The 18,262-nt window shown below is 48.4% G+C and overlaps 1 protein-coding gene and 1 long non-coding RNA gene across 7 annotated transcripts in view; one reads left to right on the plus strand and one right to left on the minus strand.

The window, feature by feature from the left end:
* Positions 1-18,262, plus strand: part of Abtb3 (ankyrin repeat and BTB domain containing 3) — a 262,741-nt gene that overhangs the window by 224,920 nt on the left and 19,559 nt on the right. For 3 of the 5 annotated variants that reach the window (XM_020183366.2, XM_074084306.1, XM_074084307.1), the window contains 7 exons: positions 172-337; positions 2,319-2,408; positions 4,433-4,534; positions 6,855-6,948; positions 7,063-7,198; positions 7,888-8,108; positions 9,574-9,752. In XM_020183366.2, coding sequence (XP_020038955.1) covers positions 172-337; positions 2,319-2,408; positions 4,433-4,534; positions 6,855-6,948; positions 7,063-7,198; positions 7,888-8,108; positions 9,574-9,752 — 988 coding nt within the window. The remainder of the gene's footprint in view (positions 1-171; positions 338-2,318; positions 2,409-4,432; positions 4,535-6,854; positions 6,949-7,062; positions 7,199-7,887; positions 8,109-9,573; positions 9,753-18,262) is intronic. The other 2 variants (XM_074084305.1, XM_020183367.2) reach the window with 2 other exon arrangements.
* Positions 11,228-18,262, minus strand: part of LOC141425829 (uncharacterized) — a 43,858-nt gene continuing 36,823 nt past the window's right edge. For both annotated transcript variants that reach the window (XR_012450980.1, XR_012450979.1), the window contains one exon: positions 11,228-13,912. This is a non-coding gene — a long non-coding RNA (uncharacterized lncRNA). The remainder of the gene's footprint in view (positions 13,913-18,262) is intronic.

Here is an 18,262-nt window from a genome sequence, read left to right on the forward strand (position 1 = left end):
AAAGGATGACAGCTCAGGAGACACTGGAAGACAGTGGTTTTCATGGGAGGCCAGGAACTGGGCTGTTGCCAGAAAAGCAAATGTGATGCTCGAGAGTTTGCTCCTGGGCCCTGCTGGGCCTGGACTGAAGGGAAGCCACTAGACTCCAGTGACCATCTCTGCCTCCCTCAGGGCCGACGACTGCTTTTGCGCTTCTCGAAAACTGGACGCAGTGGCCACTGAAGCCAAGTTTAAGCAGGACCTGGGCTTCCGGATGCTGAACTGTGGGCGGACGGACCTGGTGAAGCAGGCGGTGTCTCTGCTGGGGCCTGATGGGATCAACACCATGAGTGAACAGGTGCAGGGTCCCCTCCTCCTCCTCAGGCAAACCCAGGAGCAGCAGGAACTGGACAGAGGTGCCCCCTGCTGGTCACTTGGGTTGCTTTCTGTTGTCAGCTTTTAACACGTCTCATAAAAATACTCTTGTTCATCTTCATGGAAGCAGCACATGACCATTGCAGCTGACATGGAAAAGAGAGAAAAATAGAACTACTCCAGAAAGGAAATAATGCCATCAGCCAGATGACCATCATTTATATTTAGTTTGCATCCTTTGTGCTTTTTTCAGCATGGTTAAAATTAGTTCTCAGCCCATCTGTCTGTTATTGCTTAGGCCAAGTCCAGGGTAACTTTACCAAACTTCTAGGGTATGTTTAAGAAACACAAAAATCAGTCTGGGATCAGGTACCAAGAGATGGGCCACATTCCCCAAATCCTGAAACTGGTACAGTGACGGACACTGATAGCCACCAATTAGGAAGATAATCTTGTTGGGGAGAAATGTCACAAACAGAAAACAGCAGTTTTCAATGTGACCCCCAGATGAAAGGTTACAAGGCACAAATGGGGCTGCTTCTCACAGGGGTAGCTCATGCAGCGAGATATGGCAGGGACTATTTATTTAATCACAGCTAATAATTTTCTTAAGCAACAATAAGGAACACTAACACACACACACACACACACACACACACACGTTATTTTTTTCTAAACCAGGAATTCATTGTAGTTTGCTTTCCACAATTTTTGTGTGTTAAAGATACTTTGCTGTGTTGTTGACTATTCTTTTTCTAGGAATCACTTTTAGTGGCTAAATAAAATGGTCATGTTGTTAACCATACCCCAATAGTTTAGGGAGCTTCTGATTGGTTTTATTAATAATGCTGGACTAAATATACTTATACAAGTCTATGTTCAAATCTCTGACTATTTCATTAGGGACCTTTTTTAAATGGAAGTAGTGGCTCAAAGGCGTCAGCCTTTAATGAGGTCTCAATCTTCCGCTACTTTCCAGAAGCTTTGGTTTTACACACCCTCCAGCTCTATGTGTCCCCTGTTAATCTTCTGCTTATCTTTTGTTTATGTCTTTGTTGAAGTTTTTCTGTTTTTCTTGTTTACCTAGAATGACTCTTTATATATTTAGGTACATAGCCCTTTGCTATAATGCAATGAGTATGTCTCAGTTTATTGTTTACCTTGGAATTTTGTTTATGATGTTTTTAATTATCTGTCCCCAACGCTAGAATGATTTTCCTTTATGACTTATTTCACAACTTTTATGCCTAAAAATGGATCCAAAGACTAGTTAGATATCTTTTGATGGTTCAAATTTTTTTCTAGATATCTTTAGTGAAACTAGAGATGATTCTGGTGTATGGTGTGAGGTAAGGCTCTAACTTGAATGTTTTCTCAACTAGCCACCTGCACAACACTTTTGATTGAAAAACCCATCCCTTCCTTCGTTACCGTGGTTCTTTTGTCATAAACAGGAGTCAAAAGCAGCGATGGTATTCCTCCTTTGCTTGCCTTTTGCTTGCAAATGATAATGTCAAGCCAGATGTCAGTAATGGGGGATGCCTCATGCTCAGAGGCATCCAATTACCCTTGACACTGACCAGCAGCTTACATAGAGCAAAGAGGACACTTGTTATGACAGAGAAAATGTCAGGGAAAAGGTGTTCATCAATTAGATAACTCAGAGCCAATAGTGCAGAATCCAGAAAGTTCCAAAAAGAGCCCACAGTTTAAATCAGTCATTTGCATTAGTGTACCCTGAAATAAACATAGGAAAACCCTCCAACTTAAGCAAAGATAAACGTTGAAAAGGCAGTGTCAGTTCCTTTCAGAATATGGGGGAACATGCAAATCACACATTTCTTTTTATCATTTTGAGCATAAGCCTGGCCTCCGACACACACAAGTAAGACTTCCCGTTGTTTCTATCAACTGAGCACAGCCACCTTGTAAACATTCTCCATCTCTGGTTTTAACCACCACAGGGCATGACCCCCCTGATGTATGCCTGCGTCCGTGGGGACGAGGCGATGGTGCAGATGCTGCTGGATGCCGGAGCTGACCTGAATGTGGAGGTAAGGGTGCAGAGGGTTGCAGGCCCCGTGAGCCCAGAGAGGGGCTTTTTCCTTCCAGAGCCACCCTGTGGGAGCTCGGGTCAGCAAACAGATCCTTGTTTGGCCCTTTCAGTGGCTGTGGCCCTGGTGCAACCACAGGACAGATTTTGCCCATCCCAAGGTCCCTGCCCAACCAAACTCTAAGGAGCTGTCTACCTGCATGTATATTTCATTTAAAACAGGCACAATAGCAGCGGGGAGCACTGGTTTTGGTGGGCTGAGTGGTCTCCAGCTCTTGACTCATAGCACCAGTTCATTTATTCTGGAGTCCAGACCGAGAGAGCTATTCCAAGTCATCTGCTCACTCTCTCTGCCTGATACACAGCAGATGACAATGACCTGAGCTGATGTTGCCCCCAGATCTTCACCCAATGCACCAAATCCTGGCTGGCTCATTTTGTTGGCTGAGCTGATAGATCTTAAAGTGAATCTTCAGGCTTCCGTGAAGAAGTAGAGTGGAAAACTCAGTCCCCCTCCCTCCCTCTTTAGAATCTGACAGGCTTGGGTTCAAGTTCTGAGACCACCCCTTCACAGTGACTTGCTTTGGAGCATGGGAAGTGATGTAACTTTCTGTCCTCATCTGTAAAATAGAGGAACACTTGCAGTGGTGCACACAGTTGTTGGAAGGACAGATATTGAGAGTATCTGGCATAGAATGGCAACTGTAAATAAGTGAAATCCCACTCTCTCTCACTCTCTCTCTCTCTCTCTCTCTCTCTCTCTCTCTTTTTCTTTGCCATGTTCTCTGCTGCCTGAAGCACCAGTCTGCCAGATATTGGCAGTTTTAGACATCAAAGCAAATGGCATGTTCCAGCCATAAATCAACAACTTTGGGGAACCTTTTTTGGTCCAAAATTAGATGAGGTCTTAAAAGTGTGATTTCTTTAATTAGTCAATTTTATGACCATCTGAGAGATACAGACAATAGATAGTTTTGGATCCAGACCCATTTCAGATCCTGCAAGTTTCAGATATTTAGGGATTGTCCACACCTGCTGAATCCCTAAGTAGCACACAAATCTCTGCAAGGACCCCTCAGCTTTGGTCCTCAGTTCATGGGGTTACCAGGCCCTCTACTCCAGCCCACCTCATGCACCTCAGTTCAGGACCTCCTCCATGCACGGCAACTAACCTACAGTTGCCGAGGTGGTATGGTCCCAAGGACCCTGGGGAGAAGAACTATGTGGGGTGCTTATCTTGTACTTCCCCAATTTTTGGTTTCCCCAGCACCTGTCTCTTGACCTAGGGTGTTTTGAGGCCTCTCTACTGACTGTGTCAGATTACTCATTCTTTAATGTAACCAGCAAAAACTCTGTACCCATGTTTCCAGCACATGAAGGTCCTTGTCAACCAAGAATCCAGCAGAAGGATGAGCTGAGACAGTGTGGGTGAACTGTGAGCAGATAGGAAGTCCCCTCAGAGGAGTCATGGTCTTCCTGGCATGAAAGCTTACCTGGAACTCATTGCCCACAGAGAATCTCTCTGCAAAGTGCAGATGGAACAGTAGTAACATTGCATACCACCTGACATCCTGCACCTCTGAGTCACCACCTTCTTTAAGCAGTAAGAGGGAAAGAGACAGGCAGAGGGGCTGGCCCACTGTAACCACCGCTATTGCTTCACCAAGGTACCCCAGGTGTGAGCATTTATGCTGTTAGAGACGTGAAGGAGTCTTTGTTAGGCACAGAGAACACAGAATCACTAAGAAATATTTTCACTGCCCTCAGAGATGACATCTCCAAAACACAGTCCTCCTATGGCCTGCTTTCAGAGGGTCACTTCAGAACCTGTTCTTACAAACACAGGCAGGACCAACACCAATTCTGGTGAGAGGTGTTCCAGGCATCGCCAACATTTCCCAAGGACCTTCCAGAATGTACTTTTTATACATCTCTAGCCCATGTGCCTAGCCATAGATAGGTCAGGATTGCTAGCCTGAGTATTGTGAAGGTCACATTTTGAAAATAACTTCAATTTGTTTATAGGTTGTCAGTACTCCTCATAAATATCCATCCGTCCACCCCGAGACCCGCCATTGGACGGCTCTGACTTTTGCTGTGTTGCATGGACATATTCCTGTAGTTCAGGTATTAACGTGTTTCCCTCTCCACATCTGACCTTTAATTCTAACCCCCTCCGTGACACAAATCTAAGCCTCTCCCAGCATGTACATCCTTACAAGACTCATATTGGTTAACTGCAATTCAGTGTAACATATTCAGATCATATGAATCAAAATTTTATATATAAAGATCTGTTTGGCCAAGCTTTAACCAATATGAAATCATCAAGTACCCACACAGAGCCCCAAACACAGAGTGACAAGCCTGCCGAATTCTTCCGGTTGCTCTGGGGTATTTACTTTGTGGATTTGCTAATTTTGCTTCTTACCACATGAGACTTGCTGGTGTCCATACCTTGGAGCCTCCCCGAGGCATGCTCCAGTGTTTTGTAGAATCCGGTGGTTTCAAACCAGTGGGAAGAAGCATCGAGATCACCAAGGGAGTGTTTCCAAAGGTGCTTGCTTGGGTTCCACTTCTTGAGAATCTTGAGTTCTAGGGTAGGGCCTTAGCATGTGTCTTCTGAAATAGTTCCAAAATGGTGGCGTGCCCTTATCATGAAGGTCCTTGTCAATGAAGAAGGCAGCAGAAGGATGAGCTGAGACAGTGTGGGTGAGCTGTGAGCAGATAGGAAGTCCCTTCCTCAGAGGAGTCATGGTCTTCCTGGCATGAAAGCTTGCCTGGGATTCGCTGCCCACTAAGAATCTCTCTGCAAAGTGCGGATGGCGTGGTAGTAACACTGCACACCACCTGACATCCTGCACCTCTCAGAGTCACCACCCTCTTTAAGCAGTAAGAGGGAGAGACAGGCAGAGGGGCTGGCCCACTGTAACCACCGCTATTGGTCTGGGGTGGGGCCAGACAGGCAGCCTTCCCAACACTCTCCCAAGTGATGATGATGATGCTTTGTGCATGGACCACACTGTGGGTAGTCTCGAGTTCTAGAAGATGCGAGAGGCCCTCAGCTCATTCTCCAGCTCTGTGCACAGATCACTGACCATGTGCAGTCTATGTTTGGGATGAACAGCCATCCAGTTCATCCTAGGTCTTAAATTCAGTCTTTACTTCATTAGAAAAGGGAGATCAGCATTCAGGCTGTGACACAACCAGCCCCGTAGTAAGTACTGAGCCTCAGGGATGGCAGGAACTCACCTCCCCTACATGGCCCACACCTCTGAGTTCTGTGTAGAGCAGGGACACAACTCAGCAGTGTTGAAACTTCACAGAAGCCTTTGTTGTTTGATGGGTCATGAGAATCCTTAGGACAGACCCAAAGTGATGTTTCAGAAGATTGAGTGTGTGACATGTCACCCTGGGAGCTGGCTTCTATAGAATATCATGCCAAGTTCCCTCCCAGCAGAGGAATCTAAGAAAGAAAGGGTCAGATGGTGGTCTGGGGGACACAGATGCCACCTGTTAACAGGCAGTGGCATCCTCAGCCTTTCAATCAGGAATGGGAACAGGGAAGCCAAGCAAAGCCACATAGAAGTCAGGCCACTTCACTACTCAGATACAGCTGGTCATGGGATATCAAGTGTGCTGCCCCTGCCTGGCTGTGCAGGACAATCCTAGGGAGGTAGTAAAGATGGCAGATTTGTCCCCATTTTACCTCAGTACCACAGCGAGTGAGATTGGCATGGGCAGAATCTCTGCCTCCTTTAAGAAGCCCACCTAGCTGGTGGAGTGACTCAAGCAGTAAGAGGGCCGGCATAGCAAGAAGCCCAGCTATCTTAGGGAATACACAGAATTGAGTCATCAGAAGCAAAACTTCTGGAACTTCTGTCACTTTATTAACAGATCTTGTTGGCCAGAAAGCTTGGCATTTACTAGCTTGTCCCCAGAGCCATTTGTGAAAGGGATTCTTGTGCTGGTTGACCAAGGATGTCCCCTAAGTCCATCAGAACTCCTGAGAGTCTGCAGGTCATAAGAAACCACTCCAGGGCCCTCTAAGGCCTGTGTAACCGACCCAACAATGGAGTCTTCCAGCTTTCTGGTGCCCAGCACTTCTAGCTCAGTGCTTCTAGAAACTTTAATGCACACACAGGTCCCCAGAGATCTTGTTAAAATGCAGTCTGTCATTCAGTAGGTCTGGGGTGGGGCCAGACAGGCAGCCTTCCCAACACTCTCCCAGGTGATGATGATGCTTTGTGCATGGACCACACTGTGGGTAGTCTCAGGTTCTAGAAGATGTAAGAGGCCCTCAGCTCATCCTCCAGCCTTGTGCACGTGGTCACTGACCCAGAGGGAGGGAAGAAGCACTTGCATCTCACAGATTTCCACCAGCCTACTGATGCCTCCTCACAGTGCATGTCTGGGAAGCATCTCAATGGCCACTCTTCCTCTGCAGCTCCTCCTGGATGCTGGGGCCAAGGTGGAAGGCTCAGTGGAGCATGGTGAGGAGAACTACTCAGAGACGCCCCTCCAGCTGGCAGCCGCTGTGGGTGAGTTGCCAGTTCTGACCCTGGCCAAGTGTCTCTTCCACCTTGGCCTTCGATGTGACTGTGAATTTACTTTTGCTTTATTCTCTTATGAAACCCCCTTCTCTGGGCTTGCAGGAAATTTTGAGCTGGTTAGTTTGCTGTTGGAGCGTGGTGCGGATCCCCTGATAGGAACCATGTACAGGAATGGAATTTCTACAACCCCCCAGGGTGATATGAACTCATTCAGCCAGGCCGCAGCCCATGGACACAGGTAGGCTAGGATGGGCCAAGGCCTCAAGGTTCCAAGTGGTGCTTGTTAAAAATGCAGATTCCCAGACCTACCCCAGACCCGTTGTAGCTCTGGATGTGGGGCCCAGTGGGGTGGTGGGAGTTGGTCCAGGTCCCAGGCCTGGCCGGAGTTGACGTCACATGCTAACTTTCTGCTAAGAGTCAACTCCACGGAGTACACATCTGCACAGACTGCCTCGGCTTATTCATTACCCACCAGCTTTAACCACAGCAACAGGTCACTCTGGGCCAGTTTGGATCAGAGTACATCATGTCAGTGGTCACGAAGTAAGAAGAAACCATATGAAAATAATAGAGCCCTTCCTGTTTGCCCACTTCCCTTCTGTATTCCCTTCAGAGTTCCCAGCAGACCTTACTACACATCACCCCGAGTGATGGAGGGAGTGCCGACTAACAGTTGAAAGGAAAGAGCCTCTGCATATTGTTCAGCTCCAAGATGCCCTCCAGGAAACATGGCTAGTCATGCCCCACCATCTTCTCCATCCCCACAGCCCCTGGCCTATGGTCAGGCCCCTGAAACACCACCCAGGAGATGGCCTGTCATTCTCTGCTCCAGAGGACGTGGTCTCCTGATTCCCTCACCTTGCCCCCCACCCCAGCACAGCCACTTCCATCTCTGAGCGTGTTCCTCTCTGGGTTTATGATTGACAGGAATGTGTTCCGCAAACTGCTTGCTCAGCCAGAGAAGGAGAAGAGCGATATCCTGTCCCTGGAGGAGATTCTGGCTGAGGGGACTGACCTGGCGGAGACAACCCCGCCACCCCTATGTGCCAGCCGCAACAGCAAAGCCAAACTGAGGGCCCTGAGGGAGGCGATGTATCACAGCGCTGAGCATGGCTACGTGGATGTCACAATTGATATCAGGAGCATGGGTTAGTCTGGGCACCTTCTGCCACTGGGCACAGCCCAGCTATAGGTCTCTCTTTTGCGCTCTCTCTCTCTCTCTCACTCTCACTCTCTCTCTCTCACACACGCACACACACACACACCCCAAGGGGACCCAGAGAGCCTCTTCTTCATTGGTTGGAACACTTCTTAGCCAAGACACCATACTGTCCACATAGATGGCAGCACCCTGCCTGCCCCAAACACCCATCCTCAGATCATCTTACCCTGTGTCCAAAGCTCTGCCCTCGGTCAGGAAACCTGCTCACCTGGGGAGTTTGTCTGAACACAGGTTGCCAGGCCCTACACCCAGAGACTCTGCTGTCGAGGGTCTGGATGGACAAAGGCTGGAAATCTTTATATTTAACAATCATCCCAGGTGTTCCCAGTGGTTGAGGAATTGCTACTTAGAGCACACCCACCTCCAGGACACAGAGACTGGCAGCTGTCAGAGCAAGGCCATCCCTTACTCACCAGAACTTCAGAGGCCAAGGACATTCAGGAAAATCAAGAGAAGCTCATCCTGGTGTGAACCAGCCCACAGCCATCTCTGTAGTAGGTCTGGGGATTGAGGCTCACCTAGCTGTCACCAGTCTAGTGGCTTTAGTGTGGCAAGACAGCAGTGGGACCTGGAAATGAGTCCCTAAATGCAGGGTGTGGCCTATCAGGGCAGGCAGGGGCTGAAGAGAAGCCTCTGTGCCACAGTTCTGGAAACAGCCTCTCTCCATAGTGATTATTCATTGTATGGGATATTTATGGCATCGCCCTGAGAGCCTGTTTTGCATGATTTTGACACTCAGAGGCTCTGAATGAACAGGGCTACCTGTCATGAAGGGGGTGAGACACGCTTTCCCCGTCTCTGCCTCACCATGAGGTGGAGAAGCTGCATAAAGGAGGAGACCTGATGAGGTTACTGCAGATGGAAATGTTTCATACAGGGGACCAGCAGCAATAGCCTCCCGGAACTTATTTAGCTGCAACTACCCTCCCAGCCAGCGCTGGAGTTGTGAAGTCCACTGAAGGGTTTCACCAGCTCTCAGCTATCATCTGAGTATGGATGTGTCACCTAATCCCTTCCCTGAGCGTCCCTCTCCCCAGTCGGGGTAGAGGGGACAGAGACTGTGAACTCAAAAGTGTATAATGTGCAGAAAAAATGCATAATAATTCCAGTATTCCACACGATGATTCTATGTGGTAAAAATGCAGCCCTAATAATATGAGTAGCATGAAACAGACACTCTTAGTCCTGGGAATTGAGTTATAACCTTCAATTTCAACTTCTGCAAGTCTTGGCTCTATTTTTGAAAGTCAGTCCCTCAGTCTCATTGTTTGCTAATGCCCTGGGGAAAAGGCCAACTTCCAGATAAAAACATGCATCCTCCTGTGGTTGTTTTCTTCCCTGCCTTCTCCTCCCCTCCTCTCCCACCTTCCCTCGTGCCTCTTCCCTTCCAGGTGTCCCGTGGACTCTGCACACATGGCTGGAGTCGCTGCGGATTGCCTTCCAGCAGCACCGTAGGCCTCTCATCCAGTGCCTGCTCAAGGAGTTCAAGACCATCCAGGAGGAGGAGTACACAGAGGAACTCATCACCCAGGGCCTGCCCCTCATGTTTGAGATTTTGAAAGCAAGCAAGGTATGAGGGGGTTGAGGCTGGCGTTCTGATCTGGAGGTTCACAGATCAGAATGGTCCCTTAGTCTGACACTGCCCTTCAGGTAGGATCACTGCTACATCAGTCACAGGTGGCAAATGCACCCCAGCTGGCTACAGCTTCTTCTGCAATCATCTTTTGGGGGCAGCTGTTTTGCTGAGCACCAGTTACATCCCAAGGCACGTGGGCACATTGGCAAATCAAATATCTCCTAACTCAAGGAACTTGCACTAAAGCTGGATACCAGTTTGTGTGCCCAGCATGTGAGGTGGTTTAGGGTAGCTGGGTACAGGGTGGGACAGGCATGAGATTCAAGAAAGGGAGAGGAAGGTGGGCTTCCTAAGGTGCTGACCCTGACCAGGACCAGAGGGACAAGGAATCAAGCAGAAAGAGGGAAATGAGTACAGCTCGCTGAATAAGTAGAATGCAGACTCTGTTATGGTTTCTGGAAAGCCAGGCCCTGGGAGAAATCTTTTCAGGTGAAGAGGGTCAGAGGAACCCAGCTCTGACTCCTCAGGGTTCACCTCCACTGACACCCACACACACACATCTAGCATCAAGGAAATATAGTGTTGCTGTATCCCTCTCCAAACATCAGTCTGGCCCATGGACTATTCTGAGATTCATTCTTAAAAATCTCTCTGGGCTCGTTCGTTTGGCAATCCCATAAAGACACTCTCTGTCAGAGGCTCTGTAGCCCCATTCTTTGTGTTGCTGGGGTACATCGAGGGTGGGCAGCCTCAGTGCCCTCATCCCCCACCAGTCATTCAGTCAATAACCAAAGGCAAGGAGAGGCTGTGGCAGATGCCCAGCATTGTGGTGATCAGAATACCAGAGAGGCCCAGCCTGCCCACGAGGCTCTGAGGCGGGTGTATGAGCTATAAGTCATCAAACAAACACCCCAAGGGCTGCTCAGCAGGCCCCAGGGCCAGTGCAACACAATGGTTGAGCACATGGACTCTGGAGCCAAACTGCAGGGGTTCAAATCCTGGCTCTGCCACTTACTAACTTTGTAGCCCTAGTCAAGCTAATTAGCTGCTCTCTGCCTCAGTGTCCCCATCTGAAAATAATTATGTAAGATAGGTAGACAGACAGACAGACATGGCTACAATACTATGAACCTCTTTGGGTGGTAATGAGTAGAAAGTGAGTCAATACTCTAATACTATTTGAATCATCCCAACACAAAGTAAATATTCTCTATTAGTAAATGTCTGACCTCAGCAGAGAAGACAGTGGACATTTAACACTGCAGGGCGACTCAGGCACCAGCCAGGTATGAATCCCAAGCTGAAGACAGGCCATCTCTCCTCAGAATGTCATTCCAAACATTTCCCTCTGCAGAGCCTTGCACGCCCTCACTCACAAAGGGAATTGAGCACTTCCCAAACTCATTTGGCCTCAGAACCCTTTTATAATGAACCATCTCAAGACACAAAGGAGGAGTTTTTTTTAAGGCTAAAATACATATTTTTTGTATTTAACTACATGCAAGGCACTAACCTAAACACATTAGAAGGATAAACTCAGTCCTCACAAACAAGTTTTGAAGGTGATCCTATTCTCATTCCCATTTCACAGACAGTGAAACTGTGGCACAGAGAGGGTGAATACTTGCCCCACGTCACAGAGCTGAGACTGAGCTCCAGCAGCTGGGCTGCAGAGCAGCCCCTTTACCTCTTTGCCCCAGAACAGGCTTTTGGAGCTCTGGGATCCACAATGGACCCTGTAAAGTCTCAAGAAAAACTGGCCTGTGAATCAGATGGCCTCTCCTGGGCAGGGCTGACATGCTGCCACAGTGGGTACAGAGGGGACACCAAGCTGCCTTCTGCAGACAGCAGGAAGTAGCAACGCAGCCTGTCTGCTTTGTAGCTGTCGGAGCACCTGGTCTCCAGTCCAAAGCGAGTCTCACTGGGTGTTCTCATTTGCACCATCCTTAGCCCAGGGTCCCTGAACCCCCTGCAGGCTGGATTTGTGCTTGGTGTCCAGGCCAGCGAGGCCCCCAAATAGGAGCAGGTGTGTCAGCCTTAGAATAATGAGCATCAGTGAGTCCACGAAAATTGAAGCCTACTGGGAGCATTTCAAAACCAAGCGTCTCCTTCCCTGCCTCCAACTTCAAAATAAATAAATGAATAGAACAGCTTTCACCTGACATTCCCCAAGAACCCATCTGAGAGAACAGTATCAGTGGATCTGTGTTCTGTTGTTTTTGGCTTCTCTGTTAACTTTTCTTCAGGCTGCAGCAGGAGTTTCAGAATTTACTGTGTGTATTCACAAAACCTAACTGATGGGTTTTTAACTTTACTCAGAAGTATGACAGACACACAGACAAGTTCCCAGATCGTAACTACAGAGCCTAACAAATTCTAACAAGAACAGACTGTGATCAGCACCTGTCCAAGAAACACAGCATGTGTGGCACCTGCAGTGCCTGTGTCCCCATTGGTCACCCTCCTCCCCACCCCCAAGGACCACTGCTTTCCTGGCTTCTAACGGCAGGCTTCATTTTGTCTTCATTGCCCTGGCTTCTTTGATGGGCACAAAGGGACTATTTCTTAGAACGCACAAGTGTAAGAGCGCACAGAGTGGGCGGTGCAGGTTCCTTCCGCTCTCGAGTGGGCGGAGCTCCATTGCTTCCAGTGACTCCTTTGAAAATCAGCCTGGTCTTTCTCCGCAAAGGTAATTCCAGAGCAATGCTCAGGTGTCCAGATCAGCCCCTGCCTGGATTGCTCAGAGTGTAACTGGAGTTGCCGTCATGGAAGCCAAGGCCACCTGAACCTCCCCTGGTCCCCAGGGCTTTGGAGCGCCAAGGGCATGAGGTGACACTCCACAGTACTCCAGTCTCTGACAGCAAGAGTAGGGCAGGTCACGTGGTGGGAGGAGGTGGGTGTCCCCAACAGCTCTGACAGCAACAGCTGGGGAGACAGGAAGAAGGAAGGACCTGGGCCAGCAGATGTGGACCAGAGCCAGCGCCTCCACAGCTGTACTGGACACCCAGGGAGGGGGAGCCAGAGATGAGACACTGCTAGCATCCCGAAGGCGGGAAGCTACATCGCATACACAACAGAGGCAATGGGTTCCCCACAGCTGCAGTGTGACAGCAAGCGTTCCCCAGGCACACACTGTTTCCTCATCTGTGCCTTCTCTCCACTGACATCTCTTTGTGGTTTTGCCTGCATTTCAGTTGAATTGCTTGCTTTTTTTGCTGCTGAATTTTGAGTGCTCTTTGTGTATTATAGGTACTAGTCCTTTGCCAATTACATGGCTTGCATGTACTTTCTCCTGTTCCGTAACTTGTCATTCATCCTCTGCAATCTTGGTGCTGGCATTTATCAATTGTCTTTATTCATTGACTTTGAGGTCTTCCTGGTCCTTGGTATTTTGAGCGGATTTCAGTGGAAACAGGGAATTTTCTGAGACGCTGGATCTTCTATAGACTTTCTGCTTTCTCTGACTTCTTTGACACTTCCCTGGCAGGGGAAGGGTGGCTACCACCTTGTTATTGTCAGGTGGAGGCGGAAGTCCAGATTCCACACTCAGCCTCTGTCGACACCAGTGGGAGGGGCTCCTCATTGGTGGGTAGAGCAAGCATGATGGCCCACCCCAGCTGGGAGTGGAGGTTGTCTCATTACTGCTGGGCAGGAATGGAAGCTCCCTTTGGTCTCCATTCACATCTGGGACGGATCATTACTAGCCTATGGGGATGAAGTCCCGGTTCCCTACTTGACTTTCCCTGACACCTCTTCAGTGGAAGCCTGGGGATGCCTTTTTGTAGCCTGATGGGGATGGAAATCTGAGCTCTGCAGGTAGATGGGGCCACTGTTTCTCCTGTCATGTTGACTGGAGTAGAGCAGCTATTGTCTAGAAGTTTCCCCTCTGCTAGGCTGCCCTTTCCTGGCCCACCAGATAAAGAGCAGGTGTGGGTTGAGGCATTTCTGATTGCTGCTTCTTTGGCATCAGGAATGGGATGTGTGCAGCAAAAGGAAGCCACCAGTGCATAGCCCCTCCAGTCCCGAGATCCCTAGCTGGTGTCCCTTCTTCTGTCCACCTCCCAGATTCGTTGTAGGTTTCCTTTTTATGTGATATCCAGGGTTCTTAGTTGGATTTATGTATTAGTCCGTTTTCTGTTGCTATAACAGAGTATCTGAAATGGAGGTAATTTATAAAGGGGAAAGGTTTATTTTGAATCATGGTCTGAAGGGCAGGAAATCTGAGGGCATAGGACCAGCAAAGACTTCATGCTACTTAAACTCATGGCAGAAAGTGGGAAGGCAAGTGGACACACGCAGAAAAGAGGAATTGCCTCAGGCGACCTTTCTTTATAACAACCCACTCATGATAACCCATCCAGTTCCACGAGAACAGAGTTCATCCCTCTTAACAACAGAATCACCTCAGCATCCTCACACTGAGGACCAGACTTGTTGTTTCTGGGCCTGTGTGAGGCTGAACATCATGGCGGGGGCTATGTGTACTGCAAAGCAGCCCACCTCATGGAAGACGGGAAGATAAGAGGAAGGCATCAGGGACCTGGTGTAATCTTCAAAGGCATGCCCCCAGTGACCTATTTCCTCTGTAGGCTCCACCTCCTATGGTTTCTACCACCTCCCAAAATCGTGCCACAGCTGGGGACCAAACATTCAACACAGGAGCCTGTGGGGGACATGTCAGATTCAAAGCAAAATACCGTTCCACACAGCACTGCTCTCAGATCATCTAAGAATCACAGTGTGAATTCAAAACCTTTGAAAATGAGATTCAGTGTGGACACAGGTTGCTAAAACTTCCTAATTTGTCAGCCTCAGGGAAAACACTGACACAGAACAAGTTTATGTTTAGCAACCCTTACTGTTTCTTGCATTCATTCATCAAACACTTTTTCACCTCCCTGTTTCCTTTCCTCACTCTCACCCCTCATTCAGCCCTTTACTGTCCTCCTAGTCTCTCCCTTCTCTGTCTCAGGATATAATCTTGGGAAGTTACGTGGTGCTCCAGGTACTTACGGTTTGGACGTGGATTTAATGATAATAACCACCATTTCTGAACACTTACTGTGTGCCATGTGCCATCCGAGGCACTGCTTGGAGGGAGGTGGGTGCATTATTGCCCCCATTTTAAAGATGACAAGCAGGAGGCTCAGCGAGGGACTCTGAGCAGAGCCAGGATCCTGCCTGACCCAGGCAGCCTGGCCCCAGAACTCATGCTCTTAACACGTACACCTCCCTGTCCCTCTGCTCCCTTTGGGGGGTTTGCTGTGGGATGACAGCTTCATCCTCTTTCATGACAAACGCAGACATTGGTGTGCAGCCATGGAGCCATCTTTCGATGGGAGGGTCACCCCAAGTCTGAAGTCATGGGCCTGTGGAGCCTACATTGGAAAGGACCTTGAGAATCATCTAGATTCATGATCTTCCCAATTTATGTGCACGCCACTGTTAGAATTTTTCTCAGCTCTGGAAGCTGTACTACTTACTGAAAGCAGTGGGCTGGGGGTGTCGCTCAGTGGTAAAGAGTGCATGTTAGCATGTGCGAGGCCCTAGATTTCATCCTCCCCCCCCAAAAAAAACAAGTAGGTGAAAATATCATCTATACAATTTATAGTTGATCTTTTTTTTTTTTTTATGGTACTGGGGTTTGAACTCAGGGCCTACACCTTGAGCCACTCCACCATCCCTTTTTTGTGATGGTTTCTTTTTCAAGATAGGATCTCACGGAACTATTTGCCCGGGGCCAACTTCGAACCACAATCCTCCTGATCTCTGCCTCCTGAGTAGCTAGGATTACAGATGTGAGCCACCAGCGCCCGGCTGATCTTTTAAATTAGATCAACTTGCCAGCTAGTCAGGAGGCAGAGATAGGAGGATCACATTTAGCAAGACTCTATATGAAAAATAAACTAAAGTAAAAAGGGCTGGTGGAATGGCTCAAGTGGTAGAGCCCCTGCCTAGCAACCTGAGGTTGCTAGGTCCTGAGTTCAATCCCCAAATAAATAAATGAATTCAATGCGTGAGATCAACTTACCTTCCCTTAAGTGTATCTAGGAAGGAAAACACTACTCCCTAAATAGAAAGCCCTCTTCACACTGCCTTGTGAGCAGAAGGTACTGATCACAGTCAGTCAATGTGTGACACTGGCTGCAGGGGCTCATGTGGCCCATGGGGGCAGGGAGCCTCCTGCTGTGCCTTTTCCAGCTGTAGGGTGCTGTGCCCTCAAGGGAGGCCCATCTATAGGGATGAATCACTGTCCATGTGGATTGTGGCACAAAACTTATTGTCCGGGTCCCCAAAGAGTCAGTCATTTCATATTCTCTTGATTCCAAGACACATCTTTTTTCACATTTTCATGTTTCTCTGTTTGAAATGAGCCTTAAAATGCATGTTTATGTCTAATGAAATGAGGTTTTTCTTCCTCTTCTTAAAAGTTTCCACTAACTTTATGACAATTTTGGGGGGCAGTACTGGGGTTTGAACTCAGAGCCTCACACTTGCTAGGCAGGGGCTTTACCACTTGAGCCTCTCTGCTAGTCCTATTTTGTATTGGGTATTTCTCAGATAGGGTCTCACAAACTATTTGCCCAGCTGGCTTTGAACCATGATCCTCCTGATCTCTGTCTCCCAGCCTTTATGACATTTTAGAACCCTAAAAAATAAAGATTAGATTCAACCCTGAGAATTTGCACATTACAGTTAGCTGTCGCATCTCCTTGGGCTCCTTTTGACTGCCCTTGTTTTTGATGAGCTTGACAGTTCTGAGGAGTACAGGTCAAGCACTTTGTAGGCTGCCCCTCTAGTGGGAGACATCTAAAATTTTTCTCATGACTCAACTGGGATTAGGGATATTTGGAAGCAGAGAAAAAGTGCCTTTCTCATCACGTTGGTCAGATGCACATTCCGTCGGTGGGAGTCATTGATGTTGACTTGGTTATGTGGATAGGGCAGTAGTTGTCAAGTTTCTCTGCTGTAAACTTGCTCTCCCCCCATTCCACATGTCCTCTAAGAGTGAAGCCAGCACACGCGTAGCCCTCATTTCAGTGGTGGGGAGTTCCATCTCCCCTGGGAATTTTTAAATATTTGAGGATTGTCCATTTGGGATAAATATGGCTAGCCCTTAAATTTACTGTCTCAGGTGATGTAACACATACTGAATTCTGAAAGAAAAGTCAAGCTAGGAGTTTGGGAGAGGTGGGATCTTGCACTGCCTGTTTTTGTGACCCTAGTACCACTTCTTCCATGGTGCAAGACACTGTTGATGCTTAATAAATACCTATTGGGTTGGATCAAGCAACCAGGAAAAAAAAAAAGCCTCAAAAGCCTCACAGCAGGTTTTACTGCTGCCCAGGCTTTCTCAAGGCCACCAGAGTCCAGGAAATGAATTTTCTTTGCTTACCTCAGAGTTGACGAGGCAGGCTGGGGTGGTGGTAGACTCCTGTAATCCCAGGACTCAGGATGTAGGGGTAGGAAGATCAAAAGTTTAAGGCCAGCTTGAACTACACAGGCAGACCCTGTCTCAAAGAAACAAAAGAGTTGATGAGGCAGGAGCTGAATCACCAGTGAGACTCATAAGACAACCCTTATGCAGGTGAGAAAGCCCAGGGACCTTCAAGACAGTGTGCACAGCATGTCTGCAGACGACAGGCCTCACCTTCTTCATAATTGGTGATGCTTACTGAGTGTCTACAGTGTGCATGTGGCGCTCTGGGTCACAGAGGTGATGAAATATGGTCCACCTGATGTAACTTGAGACAAGTTGTATCCATTTCCCATTGCTGTAGCAACAGATCATCACGTGGAAGACACCCGTATGTTAATCTCATGGTTTCTGTGGGTCAGAAGTCCAGTACAGAGTGGCTCAGGTGCATTCTGTACTTAAGGTGACAAAATCAAGGTGTCCCAGGACTGTGTTCCTTTCTGGAGGCTTTGGGGAAGAACTGCTTCCAAGCTTATTCGGTTCCTTATGGTTGTGGGACTGAAGTCCATGTCCCTGCTGGCTGTTGGCTGGGGTCCCCTGTGCCCTGAATGTGCTCCCTGCACATGTACTCAAGATGCCACTCAAGGTGGCACTTCCACCTTCCAGCCCACAATAGAGCAGCAAGTACTCCTCAATCTGGCTTCCTCTTCCCCCCATCTTTTCTGAGTCCTCTTCCACCTTGATTTGTAAGGGCGCATGTGAGCCCATTGGAATAACTTCCCAATTTTAATTAAATTACAGTTGAATTTGTAACTGCTGTGGTCCGGATGTCCATGCCTCCCCCTGCCCCACTTCATCCATTGAATTCCTAAGCCCCAAGATGATGATGTTCGGAAGCATGGCAGGCAGTGAGGATAAGATTAGTGCCCTTATGAGAGAGGCCACAGAGAGCGAGCTGGCCCCTTCCACCTTGTGAGGACAGAGCTAGAAATTGCTGTCTGTGAGGAAGCAGGGCCTCACCACACAGCAAATCTGCCAGTGCCTTGATCGTGGACTTCCCAGCCCCCCGAAGAATGAGATATAAATT

The sequence above is a fragment of the Castor canadensis genome, chromosome 8 (genome assembly GCF_047511655.1).
Source record: "Castor canadensis chromosome 8, mCasCan1.hap1v2, whole genome shotgun sequence".
Lineage (NCBI taxonomy): Eukaryota > Metazoa > Chordata > Mammalia > Rodentia > Castoridae > Castor > Castor canadensis.